The sequence below is a fragment of the Zootoca vivipara genome, chromosome 13, assembly GCF_965207765.1.
Source record: "Zootoca vivipara chromosome 13, rZooViv2.hap1.1, whole genome shotgun sequence".
Taxonomy (NCBI): domain Eukaryota; kingdom Metazoa; phylum Chordata; class Lepidosauria; order Squamata; family Lacertidae; genus Zootoca; species Zootoca vivipara.
Window position 1 is genome coordinate 25610885 of NC_142596.1, and position 26133 is coordinate 25637017.

The following is a 26133-nucleotide window of genomic DNA, read 5'->3' on the forward strand; positions in this document are numbered from 1 at the left end:
TAAGACATACCCATAAAATAAGCCATAGCAGGATTTTTAAGCATTCAAGGAATATAAGCCATACCCCGAAAGTAAGACATAGCGATAGGTGCAGCAGCAATGCCGGCCGCGGCAGGAGGAGGAGGAAAAAAATAAGACATCCCTTGAAAATAAGCCATAGTGGTTTTTTTGAGGGAAAAAATAAATATAAGACATGTCTTATAATATGAGAAACACGGTATTGAAATATTCATGCAAAAAGGTGAAGTCCCTCCATGTAGACAAAAAGCATATCAGAAAGGAGGGCTTTAACCAAGCCTTCTGATATGCTAGATGTCTATGTGTGGGGACTTGCCCTGTTTTAAATCAAATCAGCCCTCAGCAGTCTGAAATGGTAGTGAAAATTAAAGCAAACTATCTCACTAAAAACAGACATGTGGCACTGTAAAGACTTAACATCTCACACATGTACATACTCGCCCTAACCCAACTGAAAAGATTGTTGTGAGAATGAAATGTGGGCTATACTGAGTTCTGGGCATAGGAAAGATACAGTAAGAACACATTCTACTCTTTGGTTGCTCCAGACCCTCTTTCCAACTGTTTTTCAAATTGCACCTTTTACGTAACTTCTGTGAGTTCTTTCCTTGATGCCTCCCAGCTTTCTTCAAATGTTAATGTTTATTTTTCCTCTCCTTTTGCACATTGAAGCATAGCTTTTTGGCAGAGAAAGATTGGATTTAGCAATGTTTATTGAAAATTTCAAGGGAGCTGAGATTTTCTGTAGTAGCTGAGGCTGCAACGTCATGCACACTTAATTGGTGAATAAAGTCCATTGAACTCTGGGCCTAGCTTCTGAGTAAGCTATGCTTAGAATTAGGTAGCACGTTTGATTAGTCTGCAGTGAACACCCTTGCTTTGATCTTGCAAAGCTTAGATTTTGGAAAAGTCTCTTGAATGGACAGTAATGTTTAGGAAAAGATGGTGGCCATAGCTCAGTGGTAGAGTATCTGCCTTTCATGAAAAAGGTCCTAGGTTCAATCCCCAATATCGCTGGATGGGGTTGGGAATAGCTCCTGTCTGAAATCCTGGAGAGCTGCTTCCGACAGAGTAGTACATAATACTGAACTAGATAAGAGCAGTACTCTGACTTGATATAAGGTGGGCAGTGTGCTTGGCTCACTCAGGGCAACCACTTGAGTTCTGGACCCTTGCTCCTCTTGACTGATAAAAACTAACAGGGAGGGGACAACTGGCTGGGCCAAGGAGTTGATTAATGTCTCCACAAAAGAGAGGGTGGTCCTTGCCTGCTTGAAGGAGGCAATGGTAGAACCACTCCTCAAGAAGCCCTCTCTGGACTAAGAAAATCTAAGTAACTACTGCCCAGTTGCTAATCCTCTACTTCTTGAGAAATGTTAAAAAAATTCCTTCAGTAGCACCTTAAAGACCAACTAAGTTTATATTTTGGTATGAGCTTTCGTGTGCATGCACACTTCTTCAGATACACTAGAAACAGAAGTGTCAGACCCTATATATATACAGAGGGTGGTGGGGGTGGGTGGGAATGGGAGATGGGCTGATGGGAGTGGTAAACCTGTAGATGGGTGTTAATGGCTGCTGATGGCTGCAATTAGTCCTGGGCTGAGGTGCTAAAGAAAGCTTGATCATGCATAATGAGATAAGAATCCGATATCTCTATTCATCCCAGGCGCTTCCATGGTTTTAAGCTTGGTAATGATTTCCAATTCAGCAACTTCCCTTTCCAGTCTGTTCCTGAAATTTCTCTGTAATAAAACATTGAGAAATGTTATTGAGCAGGTGATTGTGGACCAGACCCTGGTGCTCTTGGAGGAAACTGATATTCTAGATCCATTTCAATTGGGGTTTTGGCACAGAAACGGCTTTGGTTGCCCTGTATGATGACCTACTATATGTCGAGAGAGAGAGAAAGGAAATGTGTCCCTGTTAATTCTCCTTGACCTCTCAATGGCTTTCAAGACGATCAATCATGGTATCCTTCTGGAACAGCTGTCTGACTTAGGGGCATAGCTGCCAAGTTATCCCTTTTTTTAAGGGAAATTCCCTTATGCTGAATACCGTAGGCTTCCTCGTGAGAAAAGGGAAAACTTGGCAGCTATGCTTAGGGGGCTGGCACTGCTTTGTGGTGTACTTGGATGGTCATTTCCAGAAGGTGATGCTTGGGAAGTGCTTTTCAGCCCTGTGGATCCTCCAGTGAGGGTTCCTCAGGGTTCTATTTTCTCCCCTATGCTATTTAATATCTACATGAAACTGCTTAGTGGGGCTATCCAGAGTTTTGGAGTATGTTGTCAGCAATATGCATGCTTTCTGATTAGTAAGGTTACAGAAAGCATGTTCCATGAAGTTCCTCTTCATGCCAGGTACAATCTGAGGTGCTTGTGCTGTCCATTCCTGTTTAATGGGCTGACTTCGGGCCTGGGAGCCAAATGTTTTCCCTTTGGACATCAGGACTCTCACCAGACCGCATCCGCTCCCCAGATAACCCCTTTCCCCTACCCTGCTTCACACTCCTCTCAAGTGCTTTTGTTTGGCTGGGATGTATCATTGGGCTGTGATAATGCCTCTACCTTGACTGGATGGAGGCTAGAGTGGGGTAGGTGTTAGGCGTAGAAACCTGTGGCCTTTGTGTGACTGGAATGAAGCCTATGACACAAAGGTAAAATGTGCATTTGTTGCCCTGCACACTTTTGCTTCTGGCTCCACCCACCACTGGCATGCTGCTCCTGGAAGATTCCCCACAAGGAAATGTGGTCCTCCAGCTGAAAAACATGGCCCACATGCACTGGGCTCTGTGTATTTTAAAAAACCACCTCCAGTCCTGTGTCTCATTACCATCTTGGCTGTCTGCTAAGAATGCCCTCTTTGCTGTTATAATATGATGCTCATTTGATAATGATATATGACATTATAATTTGGTTGCTGTGTTCTTTAGAGTGTTGCCAAAGTCCAGGCTTAAAGTGCTGCGAACCTTTATTGTTTTCAGTTAAGCTCCTGAAGGTAATTTTAAATTGACAGTGTATTTCATAGATATTTTCATCATATTTATTTCCCTTTCCGTTTTGGATGTACTATGTTGTAAGTTGCCTCAAGCATTTTGGATGATGTAGGTTAGAAAACTGACAATACTATCCTAAGCATATGTACCCAGAAGCCAGTTTCATTCAGTCCAATAGGACTTATTATTTCCACCCCCATTGTTCAGCCTGGACACTGAGGTCCAGCTCTGAGGGCCTTCTGGCGGTTCCTTCACTTCAAGAAGCAAAGTTACAGGGAACCAGGCAGAGGGCCTTCTCAGTAGTGGCACCCGCCCTGTGGAACGCCCTCCCAGCAGAGGTCAAGGAAATCAACAGCTATCTTACTTTTAGAAGGCAGCCCTGTTTGAGGAAGTTTTTAATGTTTGGTGTTTTGTTGTATTTTTAATATTTTGTTGGAAGCAGCCCGGAGTGACTGGGGAAACCCAGCCAGATGGGCGGGGGTATAAATAATAAATTATTGTTATTATGTAGGATTGCAGTTAAGCAGTACAACCCTATGCAGGTTTATAAATAAAAATCTGATTGCATTTTCTAGCAATGAAACTTTTGCACTTTTGATTTTAAGTACTGTCTGTGATATGTTGCAGTGTTTGCATTGTTTTATATAATGTTATTGTTGTGAGGTGCTTTGGGTTCCCTTCAGGGCGGAAAGGCAGATTATACATTTTAAATAATAAGTGTGTTTAGGATTGCAGCCTGTATACAAGAAATGATAGTTATAAAGTTTTTTTCCTGTTGCATGCTTTTTGGGGTGGAATGTTTTACACCCCTCCTTGCCCCTTTCAACCTGCTCATCTCCTCTTCTGTGTTCTGTAAAATTGCAGAGGTCGCTCCCTGAAGTGTGTGTTTGTGTGTAGTGCTTAATAAATCTGTTTTGCTTTCAGTTTCTGTTAAATATATTTACACCTTCTGATGATGCATGCATTTACTGCAAGCTTCAATTAATTTTCTAGGTTCAAGAAGATCTTCAACAGCTGAAGGACCAGCTGCGAGACATCAGCCATGATTGGGAACTGCAGGATGCTCAGAACCTTGAAGCTGCTATTGAAAGTACAGAGAACAGATTAAAGGTAAGTGGATGGAGAATCTTCGAACAAAATGGGGAAACATCTCCGAGTGAAAGTGTTAATCAATATTTTATCCTCAAGTGAAAATGTGACACCTCATCACTTTCTAAATTCCATTTCTGAATAGTAAATGGTTTGAAGTGCCACGTATTGTATTTTAGAGCCATGACAGTACTTCTTGGGTGCTCAGCATTATATGGCTATCTTAGACATAGCATAAACTTGGTCAAATTCAGAGCCTTGGGTGATGTCTTTCATTTTTTATTTCAAAGCTCAAAATTTGTTCAGATCTGCTGGCTCAGGTAGCTCTGCCATCACCTCATTATCCTATGTTTTCTTTCTCCCTATCCCTGAACAGAAACACACTGAGAAGTATTTAAATGCTGTAAACCAAACTGTGCTAACGATTTCGTCACCTTCTGGTGTGGATCTGCGTTCAAGACAGGTGTCCAAATGGTAAGAGTACTGAAATTTATTTGTGTATGCTACTTTATCTGTATATTTTTAAATATAGATGTTTATATTCTAATTGTAGTATTTGGGAGTTTGTAGAGTTCATAGAAAGGACGTGGGTGGCGTTGTGGTCTAAACCACAGAGCCTAGGACTTGCCAATCAGAAGGTCGGCGGTTCGAATCCCCGTGACAGGGTGAGCTCCTGTTGTTTGGTCCCAGCTCCTGCCCATGTAGCAGTTCGAAAGCATGTCAAGTGCAAGTAGGTACCACTCCGGTGGGAATGTAAACGGTGTTTCCGTGCACTGCTCTGGTTCGCTAGAAGCGGCTTAGTCATGCTGGCCACATGACCTGGAAGCTGTCTGGAGACAAACGCCGGCTCTCTCGGCCTATAGAGCGAGATGAGCACCACAACTTCAGAGTCGTCCGCGACTGGACCTAACGGTCAGGGATACCTTTACCTTTACCTAGAGTTCATAGGGCATATTACAAATAGTCAAAAATTCACACACAAAAAGCTGTATCAGAGGATATGCCTTCCGTCTTATAACAGAAATTGGCAAGTTGTTCTCAGGATTCTGTACATTTCTGTGTCTACAGAGTTAAGAACACTAATAATGCCTCCTGTTGTTGTTTCAAGTTCATATACTTAACCCACATTTTAAGTTTTTTTATTGTTTTATTGTTTGTTGCTTGCTGCCTGTGCTCCTCTGGGAGAAAGGGTGGGATATAAATTTAACAGATAATAAATAAATTGCAGCAGTTTAAACTATTGCAGGTGTGGAAATAAAGTTGGAACTGAACCAAATCTTGCAACATTTCCCTATTTATTTCTCTCAGGGGGCTCCCCATGGAGACTTCACAGAAAGAAATAATTTACCCAGAGATGTCTGCAATTACCACTCAGCCCTGCGGCAGGTTACTACCACATAGGTCTTCTGCACCAAAGGTCTGAAGGAACTCATGGCTTGTAATCCTTCCAGTGATTTTGTAACCGTCTTTTGCTCCCAACTGAGTCTCTTTTCCCCAGTGCTCTCTCAAAGAACTTCTCAGGTCCCAAAGGGCAGGCCTAATGCTTTGCTTTGCAAAGCAGAAAGTGTGTATCGGAGTGTGTCCTTGTCTGCAAGGACAATGGATGTAGCTTGTGAGACCACACATGAGCCAAATGAGGGGTGGAAAGGGGTGCAGCAGGCGTAATCCAGTTCAAGGTCACACCTTCAACATACTTTTAAAGCAAATGACTTCCCCAAAAGAATCCTAGTTTTGTTAATGGTGCTGAAAATTACACCTCTGTAAAACGTAAGCTATAATCCACAGAATTATTTGGGGGAAGCCACATATTTTAAAGGTGCATTAAATGTTCTTTAAATGTAAAGTGTGGGTGCTCTAAGTGAACTATATCATAAGGAAATGAAACGCTGTAATGAGCAGCAGAAGCACAAAATATGTAGAGGATCTATGGACAGATCAGAAGCAGGTTGACCAAACCCACAATGGCAGTAGGCTAAGCGAGAAAGGGGCTGCTCCTGCATTAAATATTTTTTGCTTCTAATACCAACCTCCAAACTCTCTCCACTATGCATGGTTGATCATAATTTGGAGAAGAGCATGCTATGGCCTTCCAAGGGTTTATCTTGTAGGGCTGAAGCCCCACTGCCCTTTCATATCATGTCGTTATGGCATCTGCCGACCAAAAAAACCAGCCGTCATTTAACTACAGAAAATAAATGTAGTTCTGCTTTGCCAGCTGTTCTCAATTGTTGGTGCATTGGCAGAATGACTATCACGAAACAGTTGTGAAATCCAGCTAAGAGATTACTGCCTGTTACCTGCTTGCTATGATTTCTGGATTCTGTGAAAGCCCCAAAAATGGAAGTTCAAGTAAATCATTAAAATGAGACTCATTTTGGCAGAACTGCATAATTATGTTGAGGGCCTGGGCTTTGTTATGGCATAAATTTTGAATCAATTTTGGTGCCAGATCTTCAACCTTGATAGATTGCTGAACTTGCTTGAGTAAGAGCAGAGAAAATCAGAGCTCTAAGTAGCCATGCTTGTACCCCATTCATCAGCTGGGGAATAAGCCTATGTTCATTTTCAGTGCCATGTTTACGGGAAAACTACAGGGAGGTATTACTGCTCTTGATACAGGTCCAAATGTGTTGTTGCCTCTCCTTTCAGCACAATTAAAAGACAGGCTCTGTGTGAAACGCAAGTGCCTGCACACAGGGATAATTCTACTCTGTGTGTTAACTTCTGTGGCTTCTATTTTTATATCCATAAAACAGAAGGCATCATATTCATTAAGCCAAAGATGAGCTTATTAAAGATATGTCCCCCCTCCTTTCCACTAGGATTTTCTTCCGCTGGATTTTTTTTTTAAAGCAAGCAAAATAGCTGGAGACATTCCATCCAGCTAAAACCAGTATTATCACTCCCTTCAGGATTGTGAATTCCCATTTCTTTAATTATTATTTATTTCCCATTTACTTCCTAAGCATGTTCTTTACCTTCATGGAGTCAGTGAACTGAAGCTGAACCAGAGGAAGGTGTTTTGGTTCACTGGGCCGGTAATCCCTGATTTAAAAATAAATAACTAAATAAAAATCTACAGCAAGTTTGGCAGGACCACAAATGTAGCCTGCTGATCAGACTAGGAATCAACTACATCCGCTTCACACAGTGGAATGTTTAGAGCAAAAGATACTAAGCGGAGGAGCCCAGTGGATTTTCTGGCTTTTTCAGCATCCAGAGAATCTCAACATTGGTGGGGGGAGGGGGGGTTGGAGGGGGGGTAAGATTCTAGCCCACAAAAGGCAAGGTTAATAATATGTGGATAGTTTCTTGCTGAAGGACTTAAAATGTATTTCATACCCAGTTCCTAATTCATACCCAGTCCCTGCAGCTGATATCCTGAAGCCTTGATTCATGCCTTCTTGGGTCCTTTGCAGTTTCCTAACAAAGCATGCCAAGCCAAGAGTGCCGCTAGGTGGAGGTACCCTCAGGATTGAATTTACCCCCCAAGAGGTAGTGATGGCCACCAAGTTGGATGGCTTTGGAAGAGGGTTAGATTAATTCATGGAGGATAAGGCTAGCAATGGCTGCTTATCAGTAAGCATCTGAATACCAGTACCAGTTGCTGGGAATCACAAGTAGGGAGAGTGCTGTGGCCCTCAGGTTCTACTTACAGGTTGACCATTGTGAGAACAGGGTGGTGGCCTAGAAGGGGCTTCTTATGTTCTTAGGGTTCTGCAGGGAGGTTGCCACAGAGCTGCTCAAGTATTCTGTGGTGTCAGGCTCAGGCAGAGGTGATGGGATACCCTTTTGAGTCTAGGCAGCCAAATAAGCCCTAGGTCCTGCAACAAATGTATGGCTGCCAGCCCCAGGGTCCAGAGCTCTTTGACTTAAGTGAGGCCAAAGTTGCCAGAAAGAGCCTCTGAGATTAGGATCACCTTTACTGCAGAGTTTTGGGACACAAAGAGGGTAGTAGCTAAGAGTTTAGTTCCCGGTTTGGTGACAGAAGGGCAAAAGCAGGGGTTATACAGTACAATCTAATGTTTCTTACTCTAGTGCTCCATTCTTTGACCTCCCTCATCCACACAGGATGTGAGCTTGGACTGTATATGTATGCTTTTTCTAGTTAGCCATTTTGTTTGCATTCTGTTCTTGTGGTTGTACATCAGTGCACTAAGCCAATTGCCAAAGAAAACCCATTGCACATACATCCTTAGCAACACCACACATGCTTTCAAAGTATGTGTGCAAATTATCAGCAGATGAGTTCTCTAGAACCTTAGTTTTTGTTCCATTTAGTATCTATTTACTGCTTTTTCTCTTGCAGCAAAAACTTTCAATGATGGTGAAGATTTTGTACAATCCACGCAATGCTTGCCATCGTAATTTGGTAAATGAGAGCTATGGAATTGACTTCCCAATAATGAATCAGAGACAAACAGTCCCTGTAAGTAACAAAGATGTGGTTCAATGCCTTATTTGTTTCAATATTTTTGTTACTATTGTAAATTATTCCCCAAAACAATCCAGGCAGGCAGTATTGCAGCAGCATTTTCGGGGTGGGTGGTTAGGAGATGCAGTCCTAGTTCTAGAAGATCAGCATCAGAAGATGGGGCTTCAAATGACATTGCATTGATTTCTTTACATTTGACGACCACACCTTATTGATGAGTAAACTCTTTCCATTAAAAAGTTTTGTGCCTGCGGCAATGGGAGGTAGAATGAAAGTTGTGTTTAACGTGTTTAATGTGTGATGGCCCCTTCATATGTTCAACCCATCACTTGATGTTGTAGTGATGATTAGTTTGCATATACAAATTAGCCCTGAATCTGTTTCAATTAGATTCTCCATGTTTTCTGTGCTTAACCATTTTTGGCCATAAGTTTACAAAAGATAGCAACTTGGATCTTGGAAGTTGTTTCAGATAATACACATTTACAATAAATCCTGGTCCTTGAAAATCAACATTTTGTTTATAAAAGTGATAGGTCAATTATGTTAATTACAAACCACTTGGATGTATAACTTACTGGTATTCATGAAAAATTATCTGCAAATTATATCAATTATATGCAACTGTGATATACAAGAAGACAACACTTGTGAAAATATGAAATTATTTTAATTACAGCAATGGAAATATACAAATTAGCACTATTAATTAAAATTACATGCAAATTACGTTAATTGCAAGCAATTAAAATGTATAGCTTAGTATTGTTTGTGAACACATGAAATTATGTTAATTACATGTGGCTAAAATATGCAGATTAGCAATGTTAATTAAAATGGGATGCAAATTATGTTAATTGCCTGCATCTTAGAGATGCAAATGAGCTGCATCCCTCTAACATTCCTCTCGCCAGTGATTTCTGACATGGCCTAATGAGCTGCTCACCTCGGTCATAGAACATACACCAAGGAAAATAGCCATTGAAATTGCCACAATGATAGTTCTAAATAATTGCTGTGACCTGGAAGGAGCATTCTATCGTTCTCATTTTCATAAAGATTGCTGCACAGCCATAGACTTATACTGGCATTTTGGTCCCAATATCCAAATAAATAAATAAATAAATAATGTAAACTTGGAACCTCTTCATTTATTCATAAGGAAGAATTTAATGCTGTGGCGATCTCGAGTTTTTACGAGTTGCTGTCTTCTGCTGCCCGTTCAACTAAGTTACTCCAATTGCTCCTTTTCCTCTTCCCGCTTTTACTCTCTCTGTGTGTTTTGTGCTATGTACGCATGTATTTGAATTAATCTCCTATGGGATGCATGCATACATTTTTAAAATGACAGCAATAAAACAATTTCTTTCATTTCAAATGAACAGGAGAGTGGATAGAAGCACTGTAAGATCTGAAGAAAAGAATTTACTGTACATAGAAGCACACACACACACACACACACACACACACTTTAAATGCTTGCATACGGCTGCAATTACAAAGAAAACCATAATTTTGGCATCAGTAGCAGAATTAGATTTAAACAAATTGATGTTCCACTGCAGTAATCTGGAATACGTTGACTGCATTTATAAGAACATAACAGGAGACCACAGTGAATTAATAAACTGTCCCTTTCACCAAAAATAAGAGAGGGAATAATTGGTGAGACAGAGTTAAGTGAACAGATGACTACATTCAGCCTCCTCTCAACCTAGAAATGGGAATGTGAAGGTCACCCCTATCCTGGATGACAAACGGAGAGCTCTTTGTTGGTAAACAAATTAATCTTTGGAAAGGTCACCATTTGTTTTACATTTTTTATCCAGTTCTTGTCATCTGGAATCCAAGATTGACTGTCATTCTGCAAGGTGGAGTGCAGCTGAAGCGGCTTCCGTCCGTATCAGCATTCTTTGACGGAGCTCAGCGCCTGATTGAGATGCTATGGGCTGCTGGCTTACAGCTGTCGCCGGACCAGAATGAAGGCCCAGCCCAGAATTCCAATAAGCAGCGCTGGCCAATTTTGCTTGGTGTAAGCTGGCCCTCTGCCCACAAGTAAAATGTGTGGCACTTCAAGCCAGCAATTATCTCGCTCACTTCCTTCTGTGCTGCTTCTGTTTCGTTTTTTGAAAAGCACATGTGGCACGGACTGGAGTTGTGTAGCTATTTTTGCACAAACACCTGGTACGGCAGAGTTTTGAGATGGATAGATTTGAGGAGGGGGGGGGGACTTTTGGTAGGTTTTCAGTAAAAAAAGTCTTTCCTAACAGTTTAAAGGCAGACTCCTGCACCCCACCAGTGCACACATGCACACAAAGAACTGAAAGGCATTGACTCAGTGAGATGGTAAGGAGGCTGCAGGCTTAACTTAGTGGTTAAAGGGATGAGCTATGAAATATCTATTTCAAATGTCATGTTAGCTATGAATTCATTGAGTGGCCTGAATATGTCGTAACCCCCACCCCACTAATATTGGCCTACCTTACAGAACTGTTGGAAGGATTACTGACATATATGTTAAGCGCTTCTAACTACCTAGAGAGAGGGGCCATATTCAACGCATGGAAATATTTAAGAATAGATAATTGTGCAGTACTCTTTATTTAAGGCTTTACTAAATGTGTAAAAACATCAGTAGTTTACATTATCTTTACATCTTTTTCCACAGTCAAAAAGCATTTTAATAGAGAGTGACAAAATCAGGAGGGTTTTTTCCTCCTTTGGAAGACTATCAAATACTCAAACTTAAGAGTTTCATCACAGATGGAAAGTATTTGTTTTTGTTTTTTTCGCATGGACTATATATTTTCCATGTGTCCATAATTTTGTAGAATCAGTTCCATGGGCCACTAGTAATATGAAATAATTGCCCAACTAATTTGTCAGTGTCACTAAAGAGCAGCATCTGAAGCCAAATCTGCTTGTGATCCGTCATGAGCACTGATCTGATGCTAAGAGAAAACTTGTCTGTCAGCCACTCAGCTATGCAAGTATAAGGTGGACAGAGTGATGGTAACCTCCAGTGTCCATTCCCCTTTTCTGAAATGTGTTTCTGTCTCAAAAGCTTCTTTTGCCTCTGCACTCCTTTTTAATAACAAAAGAAATACAATGAGCTGAACAGAAAAGCTTTTGGGGGGGAGGGGGAAATGCTCGGTTTAAATTGAAGCAGAGAAAAATAACCATATTGAGTGGGAGTTCTTATCCACAAGAGAAATGCAGTTCAAAAAGACTAATAGAATTGTTTTGTCTCAGGCCTCAAGTTAATTATACACAGAATTGCTTGAGATCAGGAGAAAATACTTCTGCAGCACGTTCCAGGCATATTATGCAGAGCAAATGTTTGCCGGCAGCCCGAATTAAGATCTCTTTTCTAACCTTTGAAAATTGTGTTCTGATGTAATGTTTCTCTTCGCCAGAATGTTTCTGTGAAATTAGATATGTCAAATTCATTGTGTTGTAATGAGTCATCTGTGGGGATTTTTCAAGAAAGATCTGGTGACTACGATGGTAGATTCAATCTGATTCCTTCGTGCTCCTGAGATTACCACAGACCATGTTGTGTGGTCAACCTGGTCCAAAGAAAGGTTGCTTGTGTGCTTGCTGTGGGGGAAGAAAGGGGGGAAGCATTCCCCTGTTGCCAAATGCTATGTTGGAAAAGGCTCTCAAATGGTGTGTTCAGGCTTACAATCAGTTGATGGCTTAGGCTGCAATCCTAACCCCTCTTACTTGGTAGTAAGCTCCATTGAAGTCAATAGGACATGGTTAGGACTGCAGCCTTAGTGTTGGAACCAATGCCAGACATGGCACTGCAATTGAAGGAACTTACACTTGACAGTAGTGTAAAGGTTAGAAAAAAACTAAATTCTTCTTTTTGTTTTTACCTATAGCTTTATGTTTTTTTACCTATGGCAGCATTCCATAGTCTTTGAGTTTAGGCAACTTCCTAGGTAACTTTCACACCACCAGCTGGGAGTGTGTTGCAGTGGGCAATGGGTGCCTTTCTCCACTATCCTAAATCTGGAAATCTGGAATGAACTGGATCCTTTTGGCCTCCCAACTTTGCCCCCAATTCTCTTCCTAAAAACACTGTCATGTATGACAAATACTGTAGGCACAATCTGTCTGTAGCCCACCCATTCTCTTCTAGGTTAGTAAGGAGCTGTTTCCTATCTAACTAATTGATACTTCAAGCATGGAGGTGTGGAGGATGGACAAAGCACTTTTTGTCCCCTTCTGCTTTCCTTATGGTGTGTCATTCATTCTCCATCTCTTTTCTCCTGACAGCTCTTTGCTGTGGCCTTTGCTTCACTTCTGATGAAAGATATCTTCAGTTGTGAAGATAATTGAACAGCCTTTGATGGTCAAGTCCAACGCCTCTGTACTCCCCACCCCCTGTTTTGTGCTGAAACAGAGGTGTAAATTGACAGCCTAAGCTCAGATTTTGCCGCTTACTTATTTGACATGAAGTACCGTAGTGAATAAACACCAGACTTAAAACTGCTCCATGTTGCAGATGTTAGATATGATGAAGAGCCATTCATGTACACGGGGCCTATCACTTATGTGAGGGTTCTGTCCTGGGGGTCCACATGCAAAGGCAAAATCACATAAAGCCAGGAATGCTCAGAACCATCATTCCCATGCAACCATCCCTACCTGTCCAGAGCAGGCTTCTAGGAGTGTTCCAGGGTCCTTGCGTGATCTTCCAAGAGACCAGTAATCAAGGCAGAGGGCTTCAAAAGCTATTTCTGTGGCAGGTTTCCTATTTGTTTAATTAATTTTCGGCTACTCATCTCGAATTATGATTGTTTAAGTAGATTATGCATGAGCTGCTGGCCCACTGTATACCGTATATCAGGGAATTGAGTGAGTTTCACCAGGCAACCAGAAATATCCCAAAAGGGAGCGTTTGTGGTGGAAGGATGAGATTTGCCTAAACCACTTTATGAACTACCACAGGGAACTATTTTAAATGGCCTTAATATGGTGGCTGTTTCAGAATAACCAGTTTTACATTTTCAGCAGGGGTGGTTAACCTCCATATGATGCTGGGCTACAGTTCCCATCATCCCTGGCACATTGACCATGTTGGCTGGGCCTGGTGGAAATTGTAGTCCAAAAACATCTGGAGGGCCACAGGTTAACCAACCTTGGTTTACATAGTGTCATTGCTGAAACCTAGCTAATTCCTTGTAAAAGGCCATGGGTGTTTTTGTTTTCATAAATTTATTTTATTAATAGCATAGCGGACATCACAAGACATTGATTAGATTTTAATTAACTCTCCTTTAAATTGCTTCAACCGCTGACAGTCGACAATCGTGTGGCATGTTTCTAAGCAGTAAAATCTGAGCTCATACTGTTTTTTGTTATTAAACCTTAATGAAACTATTCATAGCGGAAATTGTATTTATTATTTAGCCACGCGTGCGTGAAGAACTCCTTGATATCAAAAAGGTTTGCAGCTGATGAAGGAATAGGTTTCCTCTCATCTCTCCTTAGGCACCAACTCAGAAGATAGCAAAAGGTGTTACGGTCCCCAACCTCTCAGTAGCTCCACCTTCCTTCCATTTGAAGAAGGTTTCCTTTCCAGTTTCTGAAATAGATGCGGAGAAAGGTCAGTCACAGCTGTGTGCCCAATCCGCTGGGATTTATTTTGCTATACTTGTCCTGGCATGATGTTACGCTGGGCATATATATATAAAATCCTTCCAGTAGGTACTACTGGAAGGATTTTTTAAATTTTGTTTTGACTACGTCAAACCAACACGGCTACCTACCTGTAACTGGGCATATATAACTTCACCTAGAGTACTGGTTGGCAGGGTTGCCGGGCACTCTCGCTCCTGGCTCAATTTGGGTCGTGGGGGTGTGTGTTTCAGCGGTTCCCCCAGTTGACACGCTGGGCATCCCTTGTTCATCCGTGGCAGTGGCAGCAGCAGTCTCAGCAGCCCGGAGCCAGCCTGGTAGCGCAGTTGGCTCTGGCTCTCTTCAGGAGCTGCTCGCAGCTGTGGCGCCCACCATTTTGCATCGCCAGAAGTCCCCATATGATGTTTCTTGTGCCGTTGAACCAATCACGCAACATTCATTCCCTATTAATAAAACTACAACACTTAAAATATAAATCCGGGGACATTAAATGAAATCCGGGGACAGATTTTGTCTGGGGACAAATTTGTAAATCCGGGGACTGTCCCCAGGAAACGAGGACGTCTGGTAACCATAGGCTAGTCTGTGAGGGCAAATATGTTCTTATTTACAACCAGTCCTGGGTTTGTCCCTGGCTGTCAGCATCCTTCTTAGTGAAAAACTAAGCAGGGAGGGGAGGTAAACTAGAATAGTTGACTCTGTCCATCATTGGTTCAGGAGCTACCTGCTGTTGGGCTACTCCTTACCTTCTGCCCAGGGGGCACCAGCCACCACCACTGCTCCCTTCCCACCTCGGTCATATTCCAACTAGAGGAGATAGTGAAAAGGAAAAAGAATACTCTCATTTATACATTCTTCTTCCTCTTCTACCTTGATCTCCTTTTTGAACCACTTCCTTTCTCCGAAGGGTGAGAGAGATGGAAGCAAGAGGGAATCGCTTCCTTCCTCTCAGCATTTTTCCATCTCCCTCCTTTTCACCTTTACCAAAAGCAAATGTTGGTCTTAAAAATGTTGCTTGGTAGCAGTGCAGTAATAAAACTGCTGGCACATTTTGCAAAGCTAAGCAGGGTCCAGTATGGTTTCAGATGGAGGACCATGGGTTGAGATTCCTGTGTTAACAGGGGATTGGACTAGATGGCCCTCGGGGTCCCTTCAAACTGTACAGTTCTATGATATTGGTGGGCTGGCTTTAGGAGTGAGGAGTTTACACTTCCCAGACCAAGCTGCTTCTGAAAGAACTTGTTGAGTCTCCCTGGTTTTTATCTAGGGATCCTGAGTCTAATTGAAAGAGGCCTGATTCCACGTGCAGCTAGGATTACTCTAGCGAAGCCTCCCATTCTTCCTCAAGCTGCTCCTCTTCATGAATCTCATGAAAAGCACAAGAAACCAGCTGCAGGTAGGGACAAAGAGATGCTGCTGATACTGTAAAGGAGAAACTTTCTCCATTGTCTGGTCAGTGTTCCGTGTTTTGGCAATGGCATTGGTGTTTCTAAGGACTAGTGGTCACAGCAGCAGACAAGCCCAGTAGAGTCTGAGGGTGGTCTTTCTTCCTTTCTGGTAACTTGCCAGAACAGTTCCTCCCTATTCTCATCTGAGGGCAGCCATTCCAGCACTGGGAGAGCTGAGTAGCAGAGCTTACCCCATCAGCTCTGCTTCGACAGGCCAGCTCCATCAGGCCTCCTCTCCCCTCAACTGTCATCTGAGGGCAAACATTTCATTAGGCTGCCTCAGAGGGAGAGATGGGAATCAGGGCTCGTTCTGTCTGCTTTGCTAGAGGCCCAGCTCCATCAGGCACCTCCTGCCTCTGAACTTTACAAGTTGGTCAATATAGGAACAACTGTCTAGAAATTGGTGCTGAGTTTTGAATTTTATTTTCTTCTTCTTGTCCCTTTCCCCTTCTCTGTTGTATTATCATTTGCTTGCTTGCTTGCTTGCTTGCTTGCTTGAACATAAGTCTGTGGGTAGGGAGTGTCTTGTTTTGATTTCATGTAAGCCACTTTTGGGTGAAGAGCAGTGTACAAATGCTCTAAATAAATAGAGTTCAGTTTGTCAAGCTTGCTTGAGCTGACCGATGGTTTTACCATTTCCAGTGCCATGCTTTTTGTGTCTGTGGTTGCCTCCAGCTGACCTGTTTGTTGAGCATTCATCCTGATTTGTTTGCAGGGAGGTTGTTTCTTGCACTTTCATCTTCGTAAGAAGTCTAATTTGAGTGTCTCTCCGTGTGTGCAAATCAACTTGAATTTGTCCATGTGTGATTGAATCTCCCCAGAAAATAGCTACAGCCTGGAAGAGTCCAAATTGTAACCTGTAGTTTAATACAGTGGATGCTTATAGTTGTAGCTTTCGTTGGAAATGTTGGGAATAACAAAACAGATGTAGTCTTAATTCCCTGTGTATTTCATCATTCATCAGTGTTATTTATTCATTTATTCATTTATTCATTTATTTATTTAGATTTGATACCTGAGGTTTAGTGATCTAATATTTATGTTTAATAAAAGCTGTTCAAAACATTCATCCCTTCTGTAGATGGAGGTGTGGAGAGCAAGAAAGGGGAAGTCCCAGCTCCTCCTCCTTATCGAAAGTCTGGGCCTACCTCCACCTCCACCTCAAGCAAGGGAAGAGGAGGAAGCAAGGGCAACATTGCTCCACCCCCATCCTGCATCTCTGTTATTTCGCCCAAGAAATCAAAGTTGCCCCTAATTCAGGCAATTCAGAAGCAGGCATTGTCCAAGTCTTCTTCCATGATGCTGAAGGTACGTCAATGATTTCCATCCTGTAAATGTTGGGTATCCATTTGATTCATAGCACCCAGCTACATAACCCACGTTTCAAGCCAAGCAATTTTAATATGACCTTCTACAACCTGGTGCCCTCCAGAGGTTGTTGGACTCCCAATGCCCTTCAAGCCCAGCCAGCGCAGCCAGTGATCAGGCGCTGATGGGAGTTCTGATCCAAAATATACAGTACGTATGGTAGGCACCAGATTTGGAAAGGATGATATAGCATTCAGGACTCCGTATGCAGATGAGTTTCCCTGGGGGTGGAGCTGCCCTCTTTTGAAGTAAACGGGGAATCCCTCACAGACTCCAAATGTAGATTGGGACACATTGTCAGGACTGAGCTATGTCCAGTTGTCTGAAGTGAACCAAAACTGGAACTTGGTAGTCCGAGTCAGGGTCAGAGACACACAAGTGTCAGGAAGACCTTGTTGCTCAGGCAAGATCTTACACCAAAGAGGAATCCTTTTTATAGCTGTTTCTGTCAAGGAGGACTTAGTGGCCATTCCAGAGTCTGAAGGTACTTCACTGCTAGGAAGGTGTTCCAAGCTGCACATTTGCTAGATCATGGAACTAGCTGCATGAGAGTCCTCCTGACACATAGACAAAGAAAAATAGCTATTATGTCATGGTTGGTCATGTTAGCCCCCGGCCTCTTCCCCAATAGCTTTCTCAGTGCACATTTAGGTAACCATTACTCTTCTTCAGTCGACCCGTAAAGTATTTTATTTCTCTTGTGATTGATCAAGACCATCCTTGCATTGACAACGTTATTAGTATTGTTGTTAGCAGTATTTATAATCTGCCCTTCAACCCAAAGGTTTCTAGGGTGGTACACAAAATTCAACGTGACAGTATTGCATAAAAAGCAATAACACCAAAAGTAATAAGTCCTTAAATCACTCATTTCCATAGGCCTGAGGGATTCCGTGGTGCCTCGCTAGACAAATTTAATTCGTTCTGTGAGTCAATTCGTTTTGCGAAAAATTTGTCTAGCGAATCCCATAGGAATGCATTGAATATTTATTTATTTATTGCCCATAGGAACGCATTAATTGAATTTCAATGCATTCCTATGGGAAACCGCGATTCGCTAGACGAATTTTTCACAAAACGAAATTGTCTTGCGAGGCAACCTCCGCTCGAAAAATCTCTTCACTAAGCGAAAAATTAGTCTTGCAGGGCATTCGTCTAGCGAGGCACCACTGTAAATACATCTAGTGAGGTCTAAAAACAGATAAGGTGAAGGGCATCTGCATCTGGGAGGAAATTTCACAGCAGGAGCCAATGCAGAGCTTGAAGGATCAGTAATACATTATCCCACATTGCAGACAGCTGCAGCTTCTGGATGGTCTTCAAGGGAAGCCCCACATAGAGCACATTGCGGTACCCTAAATAAACTACAAAGCTTTTGCTATCAGAGCTTGCGATATCATAGCTAGGCTGGATGCATGTTGAATTGGTAGTCATCATATTCCAGGATTTGGGTCCTTAGGATCTCTTTGTAAGTATTAATGGGACAGCATGTCTCCACTGCTTGTTTTACTCTCTTTACGTCTTTCACTCTTTCCATAGACCGCAGAAATAACATCCTCTCCAACCTTCCAGAATATCTCTTTAGAGTTTGAGATACCTGTTCGCAAGGGAGCCATAGACTACACAGCTCTTGATCTCCAAGGATTTAAAAGACACTGCTGCTTATTCTGGGGAAGTGTCCTTTCCTTCTTGGAGCACGTCTCTAACTTTTTGAAGGACTATGCTGTTCCCTCCGCCATCATCAAGGGGAAGAGAGTGATGGAGATTATTCCAGATTTTGAGCTGAACCAGAGGCCAACTAGGGAGGAAATTCTCTCTGTGATAAAGAACATCTCGGCGGTCAAAAAGCTCTTAACTAAACCTGGCCAGAGATACAAAGGCCAAAATGGCACTGCAGTGGCAGCTACCAAGATACAGGCATTATGGAGGTGTTACAAATTAAGAAAAGCCTACATCGACTTCAGGCAGCAGCAGTGGGCCTCAGGAGTGATTGCCATCTCTTGGCTTGTGCATGTTCATCGGGGGCGTGTCAAAAATACCCTGAAGGAATCGCGACAGAAACACCTGGAGAATTTCTACATCAGGGCCAAGGTCGGCAAGGCTGCCAGCTGTTCTGGCAGTGCTCCTTCTCTAAACATCACTTGCTTGAGTGGTTGCATTAAAATGCTACTATTTTTTCATTTAACTGTACACATGTCCAAGCACATTTCATCCTTCATTAGATGTTCATTCTTCTGTGCATAAGTTCTCTCCTCAACCCCCTCTTCCCACAAAAAGGAGGGGCACCCAGAACTGCTGCCTGTTTCCTCCCCTTTACATACTAGGGGGACAATTCCTTTTGTGTTTTGTTTTTTTTAAAATAATTTTTATTGAATTTTACATAAAAAAGGAAAGGAAAAAAAGAAAAAATTAAAAAATACAAAAATAGAGAAAACAAAAATAACAATATTATCACATCTTATCTCTTCAAACTTCTTCACTTCCCCTTCTTACAGTCCTTATTAATAATTAACTCTTACCATTTCCAAATCTTAGCTAAACATCATAAAATTACGGCCATCTCCCATTTCATAACCTTATTCTTAAATAATTCTTATTCATTTTGTATAGAAGAGTGAAGGAAAAATAGAAAGAAAAAACCAAAATAAAAATAAAAAGACATAATCATATTTTCCAATTTCTAATATAAACATTTCGGACTTCCTCATTTCCCCTTCTTGAGTTCCTTATTAATCACTAATTATTGCAGTTTCCAAATCTAGAATTACATTCTTTCTTCCAGTTTACAACTTCTTTTTAACCGTTTACCCTTCATACTTCTCTTTACCTTTATTACCCAATATTCTGTACCCTTTTACCCAAAAATATTCATAATTAATTTTCAAAATCTTTCCCCCCTTTTTATTCCCACCCTCGAAACTAAATCTACCCCCTTTCCTTTGAATCGATGTCTCCAGAGATTTCAGCCAGCTCCTTAATGCTTTCCGAGTTCAAACCGTGTTTTATCCACCTATAAAAATCACCCCAATTCCTCCTCATCCCACTCCTGCTCTGTCCCAGTCTAAATTTTGTTCATCCCTTCCCCCCTGCTGTATTCCCAACATTTTATCTTCAATCCCATTCTCTTTCTGCCCCCCACCTGCTTCCTTCTCCCCCTCTCTCGCTGGGGCAACAACCTTTTTGTTTTTCCCCTTTTTGGGGGACTTTTGAATCGAATCCCTTCCCTGTTCCACCCCTCCCACCGGTGAAACAGTGATTTCTTCTTCATCCTCTTCTGTCTCAAAATTCAGTTCTGTTAGGTCAGCAGTCTTCTCTCCCATAGTTATTGCATTTCCTTCAGGATTGCAGTTCTCCTCTGTCATTTCCAGAATCTTCCCTGGAATCAAATCACAGCATACGTCTTCTTCTAGTCCTTCCCTTAGTCCTTCTTCCTCTTCTTCCTTTCCTTCCTCTCTGAATTCATATGGATCATCTATTTCAAAATCCAGTTCTATTAATTCATCAGTCCTCTCATCCATGCTTATTGCAACACCTTTAGGATTGCGGATCTCCTCTGTCATTTCCAGAATTGTTATCAAAATCAAGTCCCACTGTGTACCATTCTTCTCACAGTCCAGAACCTTCTCTTCCTTCCTATTGGTGCTCTCCGCCTCCATAATTGTGGCAGAGCAGGAAGTGGTATTGTTATTGTCCTTGTTTTGTATTTTCCAAATATAAAAAAATAAAATCCCGTCTGAACTGGATCCAACCTCTATTTCTTTACTTTTTCTCTTATTATTCAGTCTCAAATTCAGCACTGAGCAGCCTTGAGATTTGTTTTTAAAGCTTCCTCTTTTACTTGTCTGCAGCTCTCAGTCTCAAAACTCATACCAACAATCACATTCTTTTCTATTGTGACGCCATAAAGACGGCTAGCCGGTCCTTCCTTTGACCCAACTCCAAGTTCATGGGGGGTTTCCCCTTGTCAAATCACAGTCTTTTGCAGAGATTTATACACACTTTATCTTTTTCCCTTACTCTGCATCAGGAAAAAGTTTTTTTAAAAAAATTCTGAGCTTTCCATAGCTTTACAGGGGAACCTCGGTTTATGAACACCTCGGTTTATGAATTTTTGGTTTATGAACGCCACGGACCCATCTGGAACAGATTAATTCACTTTCCATTACTTTCAATGGGAAAGTTCGCTTCAGTTTATGAACGCTTCAGTTTATGAACAGACTTCCGGAACCAATTACACCCATGCTTCGGGTTAAGTACGCTTCAGGTTGATACTCCGTGGACCCGTCTGGAACGGATTACTTTCAATGGGAAAGTTCACTTCAGTTTATGAACGCTTCAGTTTAAGTACTCTGTGGACTGTCTGGAACGGATTAATTCACTTTCCATTACTTTCAGTGGGAAAATTCGCTTCAGTTTATGAACGCTTCAGTTTATGAACAGACTTCAGAACAAATTGTGTTCATAAACCAAGGTACCACTGTACTGCATTGTCCGTTACTCAAGTGGGGGGGGGGCTGACTTCCCTTTTAAGCCTCCTCCCAGCGCCAATTACTCAGTCCAATTCACAAATTTTTGACTTACTTGATCCAAGTCTCTTCTTTTTAAAGGAAATAATCCGCCGCTTGCAGACTGCAGGCACGGAGCTTTGCTTCGTGGAGGTAACGATGGCGCCCAAAATGGCTCCTGCGACTACCACTCCGCTGGCTCTCGGGGCTCTAACAAGCTTACCGGGCAGCGGGGGAGTCGCCCTGGGGCTCTGCTGGGCTATTTCGCCCCCGGGACGCTCTACCCGGGGTTCTTACGGGGATCCGCGTCACCCCCACAGAATTCCCCCCCCCCTCCGTGGAGCCAGAAACCTCAGAGTTCGAGGTTTCTGCGCCTCTCCGCCAGCGCGGCAAACCGGAAGTCCTCCAATTCCTTTTGTTTTTACTTGGGTCACTCCTGTTAGAAAACTATCTGTTTTTTCTAAATAGATTGACAGAGGCTGAAATTAGACCGCAATGAATGTGGTATTGTGGCTGAAAATGGCAACCCTATTACGTTTCCCCTCCCCCATAATTCTATGTATTTATGTACACTGTTAATATTCTTCTTAATATTAAAAAAATCTTTAAGTGGGGTACAAGAGTACAATAATAAACTCATAGATAAAATGAAGAGATGCATTTTAAAATACAGTGAAATACTCAATCATCTCTCTTAACTTGCACAATCTGAAAAACTTTTCAACATCCCGGCTTTCATCATATGCTGAATCTCACCCCTTTACCCTGGCCATTGACACCTAAGATGTGTATTTTCAAGACCCACCCTATTCCTGAGACTAATAACTTTAATAATAAAAATATTAATAAATTTGGAATGAGCTTAACATGGGCAGTGTCCAGTGAAATGCTTCTGTTAGTGCAACAAAACTTGCCCCATCTCTCTTCTCCAGGCCCTTCCCAAGTCTGAAGAGTTGGGGGTCACTCTAGGACAGACTGGAAGGTCACTTAGGGAGAGGAGTTGGACAGGAAATTCCCTTGCATGACCAAAAGTAGCAAAAGCATTTTGTTGGGTACCACCCTGTGCTTCCATTTAGAAATAGTACAGGGGAGCGTAGGGTGTACTTGATTCAGTGCTGCCATTTTGGGTATTAAAGCACACATCTGTCTTCCAGTCTAGTTCCACTCTCTTCTCCCTTCATCTATGTTTTCTCTCTACCTGACCTTTCCTCTCCCCTTACACCTGTGTTGTGCACTTGATTTTGGGGGTGGGGGTGGAGAGAATTCTCACTTGCTTCTGTAGCAGTCCCTACTTTGTCAGAAAGTACTTAAGTTTGCAGACAGGCTTTTAATTAGTGCTCACCATTTCATTTATGTTTGCTTTCTTTTTTTTCATTCATATTCTGTTAATTAAGTGATCAGCCTCTAATCTTCCCCTGCCAGTAGCTTCATGTAGCCATCTAATTAAATTAATTGGGGAAGATGTTTTAAGTATGTGATTAAATCAATTAATATAATTTATGCTTGGCTTAACTGTACAGTGGGAAAAGGGAAGGGGGGGAGAGAAACAGCTGAAGTTTGACTGGATTGTATCCGCCACAGCTTCCCCCTGTCACTGATCAATGCCTTCTCTTGATTTTTAGCATCTGGCCGCCAACTGGAATCGCATCAGGACCTCTAGGAGGACCATTATCCATATCCCATCATTAGGTATAACGCTTTTGTCTGTGGATCTATCAGCAACCTCTATTACCCACCACATTATGACTCCTTGATTGAGTTCAAGGAAGGCCCTTGTTTTATTCAAATTGGTCTCGGCAGGAAAATGTTGTCGACATGATGAGAGTAATAACACAGGGCCTTCGCTTGAAACGGCGTTTAATTTGGGGATTAAGCAAATAAAGTCATTATGTAGAGGCCGCTATTCAGTGGAGAGGTGATTTGCTGTAATTCGCTTTCATCTGTATGAAATGAACTAAAAAGTTGTATTTTCCCCTCCCTTCTTCCCCCCTCCCCTCCCCTCAATATAGCAGATAATGTTTCCAGTATCTGTTAATGACAGGGGGGACATGGGCTTGCCTGCTTCGTTGCTATTACACCAATAAACTGGGATCTTGCTTGCGCCCTGTTTTTAATCAAATGTGCAGTCAAAATGATAAGCTGCATTCTCTGAAATTATTTAGTTCTAATTACGAGCAGATGGGATGCTTTATTTGCACCTTGGGCGCCTGAGCAAAAGGAGATGCTATGTGCACAAGAATAATTAAGAAGTTGAATAGTGGGGTTTCCCCCCTGTACTTAAATAATCTGCAGTTTCATGTTAATTAGCGCTAATGTAATTATTTAATTACATTTATGAATTGGGGGGCTTAAAAAGTCTTTCCTGGAAAGTGATGGGGTAGCCTGAGTGTTTTTTCAAAAGGGTAGAAATATTCTCTCTAGGAAATTGGTGAAAATATAAGCCGTGGTCGCACATTTTAAAATCAATTTAAATTCAGGAAATGTAATTGGCTTAATCCAAAGGAGTGAAAACTATGCAAGAAGTATTAAATGCTTCTCTTCAATATATGCATCTTTGCTCTTGCTTATGGTTTCAGCTTGAAGGAGGGGGTGAACCTCTGGGGTGACTTGGCAGGCACAAAATGAACAAAATGAAGGGGCAATTTCGTAGCTGTGAATGTCCCAACAATTGTTTGCAATCCGTTGGTCTTATTCAGTCATTCCTCTTCAAAGCCACATGTAAAGTGTCACACTGGTTTGGAATATGCCGCCTAGCTTCCTTTTCTACCATAGTACCTTAACATTTTATTTTGTACTTTCTACTGCTCTTGACCTAAAATGCAAAGAGGAGTTGGGCAATAATTTTTATGGCTGGCAAACAAACATTTTTAGATCTTTGGAATCAGACGTCAGCAATATTACCACATGCTTAGTGCTTTTAGAAGTCCTTTCTAATTCTTTTGATATAATAAAAATAGATGAAGATTTTTCTGCAAGTGAGCCCCATTAATATTCTATATAACCTTTTGCTTTCTGTTACCTCTAGCAAAATATACAAATGTCATTGGAGATTATGCAAATGTCTTGAAGATGTTTTTTAAAGAAATAATTTGTTTCTCCTTTTGGAGAACATTTGACAGAAAAATAAAATGTTGGTGCTATAACTAAAGGGGTAGCAATTAGCGTCTTTAGAATATTTGCACTTTAAAAAGACTATTTCCGTTTCAAAATTGACATTTTGCCTGATCTATGGAGAACACTTTCTGGCATCCAGGAACCTCACAAATTCTAGGGAAGTATCCCACTGAGTTCAATGGGACTTACTCTCTAGTCAGGCTGAGGGAGATACTTCATTCAGTTTGCATTTGAAGATGTATCTAGCTAAATTGCACTTCCTGAAACAATATGTAAACTGAAACACAGTCATCCTTTGATATTTTAAAGTACCCAAATTTTGCAATGTAATCAAGTAATGTGTACAAAAATCTATATATTAGGTAAATGCATTATGTTAGGAGAAATCACTTCCCAAAATGTGTGTATTAGGTGAAATTGCATACAATAATCTATATATCAAGATAACTTTGCACTAAAATGCTGGTGAATTTTCAGGACATAAAAAAAAAGAATCCACAAACTGATGTAACACTTTTACTAAATGTTTATATCAAAGCAGGAGAAGTCTACTTAACTGTTTTTGTGTTGTTTTTACTACACTCAGACCACTCCTCTCCACTCACAAGTATGTGTTGGTATAAAGAAGCCAAGCTTCATTTTTGTCCGTATGGCAAGTCGCCATATCCTTAGATTGGCAATCATAACTATACATACTGGACATAAATTCAGATGAGTGAGGCATTCTTCCCAGTATTAGGATCAGTTTGTCAGTTTCTCTGTAGCAGCAAATGCTTGAGAAAAAGAATCACCACAGTACACAAAAAGAATTACCACATAGCACAAAACATGCCATTAAACTGGTGTTTCTGGAATGTTATGCTGGTGTTTGCTAATGTTTCAGCTTGGGCAGCAGGCTAAACTTGCATTTCAAAATATTTGTGGATAAAGCTAAAGCAAATATATTTGTTCCTTTGCTGCTTTTGTGTGCAAGCCATGTTACTGGCAACTTTGTCTCTGAAAGAGTCAGTCATTTTAAGACTAGAAATGAAAGTGCAAAAAAATCCAAGCACACCATGTGCCCTTCCTTGATCACGGTGTATCTTGTGAATGTTATGCTTTGATTCTTGAGCATCAAGGCACAGTATTGTTGAGGAACAGCCATAATTCTAACATTAATAGTTTGCCTGAGTTTAAGAGACACTTGTTGAGAGTGCTGTATGGGGAGACAATGCATTTTCTGTAACCAGCCTGCTATAATGATGCTTTCTCTTTGAAAAAAGCTGATATTAAAAATGGTGTGCATATAGTTTTTGACTTATGTAAACCTTTGGAATTGGAAAAATGAAATGACATTTTGATTAGTTGGGTATGTGGTTCATTTTTCTCTGTTCATATTCAGCTTATCTTGATGGCAGTACAGTAGAGGCAAAATGCCTTGCAAATTTTCAGTGCAATTTTGGGAAAATGAAATCGCTCCAGCAACAAACAATTTATTCATCTATTAACCATAATATTTAACAAGCAAAGGAC

General features: G+C 41.4%; 1 protein-coding gene across 2 annotated transcripts in view; it reads left to right on the top strand.

The window, feature by feature from the left end:
• IQCH (IQ motif containing H) overlaps positions 1 to 26133 on the top strand; it is an 86505-nt gene that overhangs the window by 1410 nt on the left and 58962 nt on the right. For both annotated transcript variants that reach the window (XM_088657035.1, XM_088657036.1), the window contains exons 2-10: positions 4007 to 4123; positions 4479 to 4576; positions 5411 to 5519; positions 8412 to 8531; positions 14040 to 14154; positions 15454 to 15582; positions 16716 to 16942; positions 18542 to 19093; positions 23130 to 23196. In XM_088657035.1, the coding sequence (XP_088513161.1) occupies positions 4007 to 4123; positions 4479 to 4576; positions 5411 to 5519; positions 8412 to 8531; positions 14040 to 14154; positions 15454 to 15582; positions 16716 to 16942; positions 18542 to 19093; positions 23130 to 23196 (1534 nt within the window). The remainder of the gene's footprint in view (positions 1 to 4006; positions 4124 to 4478; positions 4577 to 5410; positions 5520 to 8411; positions 8532 to 14039; positions 14155 to 15453; positions 15583 to 16715; positions 16943 to 18541; positions 19094 to 23129; positions 23197 to 26133) is intronic.